The following is a 3340-nucleotide window of genomic DNA, read 5'->3' as shown; positions in this document are numbered from 1 at the left end:
GAGGGGCCGTCACCATCACGTCCGACCTCTCCCTGATCTTCTGCCACTCGCGGGAGGTGCGCAGGGTGCAGGAGATCGCGGCCGCCTGCCAGGACCAGATGCGCGAGCTGCTGGGCTGCCTCGACTTCTTCTGCCGCTGGCAGGGCCGCGGGGACCGCCAGCTGCTGCAGAGCGGGAGGAACGCCTCCATGGCCCTGTACAACTCCGTCTACTTCATCGTCTTCTTCGGCTCGCGCGGCTTCCTCCTCCCCCGGCGGGCCGAGGGGGCCACCAGGGTGAGCCAGGCCGTGCTGAAGGCCAAGATTCAGAAGCTGGCGGAGAGCCTGGAGTCCTGCACGGGGGCTCTGGACGAACTCAGTGAGCAGCTGGAGTCCAGAGTCCAGCTCCGCACCCAGTCCAGACGTGGCCACGACCTCAAGATCGCTGCCGACCAGCCCTCGGCGCTGTTTTTCAGAGAACATCCTTTCTCCTAAGGACGGAGGCCAGAAAGCACCCCTGTGGGATGCTCTGGAATTTTAGCTCCCTCGGGAAACGCCCAAATGCGTTAGGAGCTGAGTGCAAAGGAGGAGAAGAAACTGTGCTGGAGGGGAAGGGTCCTCGCAGCCCTTCTTTTCCCGTCACCGTAACATTCTGCTGAGGACTGTGTTATTTTCTGATCCTCATGGAGTAGGTGACCTGAAAACTGTTTTTCCTTGATCAGAATCGTCCAGTCTTCACATTAATGGGCACTCGGGTTTTAAGTTGTTGGGTGGTCCCTGCCCCTGCCCAGGTGGTTTGAGCTGAGGCTGGAGAGGGTGCAGACATGGCCATCCTTTGGGTCCTCTCTAAGCTCTGCTTGGCTTGGAGGCCCTCAGAAGGCCTTAGTGGGGAGACACAAGCTTAAAGCCTCTCTTCCAGAGTCTCTGAGTACAGAGACCTCCAGAATCCAGAGCAAAGTGACCCCCTCTGAACAGTGTAGGAGGGGAGGGTTCAGGATCCAAGAGAGGCCCTTCCCTCTGACATAAAATCCCTTCCCCTCCCCTCTCAGCTTATCCACTCACAGCTCCAGCCTGGGGATGGAGTGGACCTTCCTGGGTGGCTTCATATTCAGGCGCTGAGAGGGGGGACCAACCCATCTCTAAGTGCTGTCCCTTGCAGGATGAGGCTGAGGCCAAGAAAGATGAAGTGACTTACAGCTTCATGTACTGACTTCCTAGTGTACAGAGAGAGCAATGGCTTTGAGTTAGATAGTCTTGGGTTTCTTACGTACCCTGTCACTACTTTGTGATCTTGGCCACTTAGTCTCTCTGAGACGTGGCTTCCTGGTCAGTCAAAGAGAGATGCCAAACCCTTACTCTGTTGTGAGTCGTATGTGCGATACAGTGCCTAGCACAATGTCTGGCTCATTAAGAGTAGCCCCTGGATTGGCAGTATCAGCATCACCGGGGAACTTGTTAGAAAGGCAAATTCTTGGACTCAGCCCCTGACTTATGGAGTCGGACACTCTGGAGGTGCATTTAAACAAGCCCCTGGGTGATTCTGATGCCTACTAAAGTTTGAAAACCACTGCAACAGATGTTCGTTTCTGATCCCCTCAATGAGCTTTCACGCAATCTCAGGGCCTCTCTAGGAGCTCCATGGTCTTCAAACTGAAGGTCAAGGACAGACTGTGTCCCAGAAGTAAAAGAATGTGTGTGCATTGATCAATGCATCTTGGGGCACCTTGCCGTCATGTTAGCTAAGGGCTGTAACATAAGAAGCCCTTTAGAGGGCAGTGTTGCCCACTCATTGTAGAAACTGGTACAGAAAGGAATGTGAATTTATTGGAAATTGATCTTCATTACCTTCTCTGAAAACTGCTAGACCATGTATTTTTTTTATTTATTTTAAGTTTTTTTATTTATTTACTTTTTATTATTTGCATTTAATTTTATTTAATCGTGACAATTAGGAAATAATAGGAACAGCAAGTGATTGAGTGGGAGACTACTGAGGTTCTTTTCACGAGATGAGGTTGAGTTTGACTTTCTGAGGCCGGTCGTGCGTTCTCCTTGAATAAGTCTCTCTTCCCACGTGAAGTAAATGTGGGAAGTTCTGAATAGACAGACCCAGAGCTGAGTTTAAGCTTATAAATGGAGGCTTGACTTGCAGGATGTGGAAATGACGCAGGCATATTTAACCCGAAGGTACTTTGCCAGCAGATAACACTTGACCTGAAAGGAGAATCTGTTTAGCCCTGGGTTCTGAACTACTTTTCAGGGGAAAGCAAAACAATTAAAGGCATGTGAAGGAAGCACTTAGACCTCGGGAGCCTGATGTCCTGTAACATTGTCTTATGGGTTATAAACAAAATAGCTGTGTGATGGTGGCGATGTGTCATATTTTCACATTGGGGGCTGTAAAAAGTCTGTAAGCTGTCTCTAAGAAAGAAAATATAATTTCACTTTCCATTCCTACAACTGTAATGTTGAAAAATATGTTGAAAAGTCTTTGAGGCTACATACACAAAAACTTGGCTGTATGATTAATGATTTAGCAGGCTTCAAATTGGTTCCGTTTTCTCCCAGGCTTCCCAATGATGGCCGTGTGTCTGAGGAAGTACAATGTCAGTGCTGGGGCGAGGTGGTTGGTGGTTCTAAATTTTAATTTTTCCTATAAATTTCAATCTATATGTATCCTGGTTTGTTTTCAAGTTTGTACTGGTTTCTTTTTAAACTGGTGTCATTTCCTAGACTACCCTGCACAGATGCTAGCATTTTAGGTCACCAGAATGTACTTCATGTTGTCATTTTGTGCTATGTCATAAAGGTACAACCACTCCCTAACTCCATCTTCTATTAATGCTTAAGTTTGAATTATATTCTTCCAATGCCCGAGCTGTTCCCTAGAAATATATGGGGCACTTTTGGCAGCAGCAGCAGCAAACATTTCCTATCATTAGGGTATTTTGACTATATCAAAGTCCTAGGCCCACTTTACATCTAAGGAAGAGTGTCTACTTTGGAACAACACTTTGAATAATAATTATTCAAATGCATTTGAATAATTTAATGAAATGCTTAGCTATTTTAATAGGAATTTACTGATAATGAAAGACTATCCATCCTCTACATGCCTATTATAAAGACTGGAGCCTCTATCAGGATTTAGTCAAGTTCAGTTCAATGGATCCTAGAGACAAATATTTATTTCTTTTGTGGGAATGTGAATAAGGCTTTTCCTTATGGCCTACATGCTACAAACAAGCAGATTGGAATGGTATGTTGCAACAAGAAGGAGGGAAAGGAGTATTTAGATCACAAGCATACTCCAGAAAAATGTCCCGAGTTTGAAAAATAAATGTGTTTGTACTAAAGGCTTA

The 3340-nt window shown here is 46.6% G+C and overlaps 1 protein-coding gene across 1 annotated transcript in view; it reads left to right on the top strand.

Moving 5' to 3' along the window:
* APOLD1 (apolipoprotein L domain containing 1) overlaps positions 1-3340 on the top strand; it is a 3720-nt gene extending 380 nt beyond the window's left edge. The window contains exon 2 of the mRNA XM_014540143.1: positions 4-3340. Coding sequence (XP_014395629.1) covers positions 4-473 — 470 coding nt within the window. The 3' untranslated portion in view covers positions 474-3340. The remainder of the gene's footprint in view (positions 1-3) is intronic.

Source organism: Myotis brandtii, unplaced genomic scaffold (assembly GCF_000412655.1).
Source record: "Myotis brandtii unplaced genomic scaffold, ASM41265v1 scaffold237, whole genome shotgun sequence".
NCBI classification, from domain to species: domain Eukaryota; kingdom Metazoa; phylum Chordata; class Mammalia; order Chiroptera; family Vespertilionidae; genus Myotis; species Myotis brandtii.
This window is presented reverse-complemented; position numbering and strand designations above follow the sequence as displayed.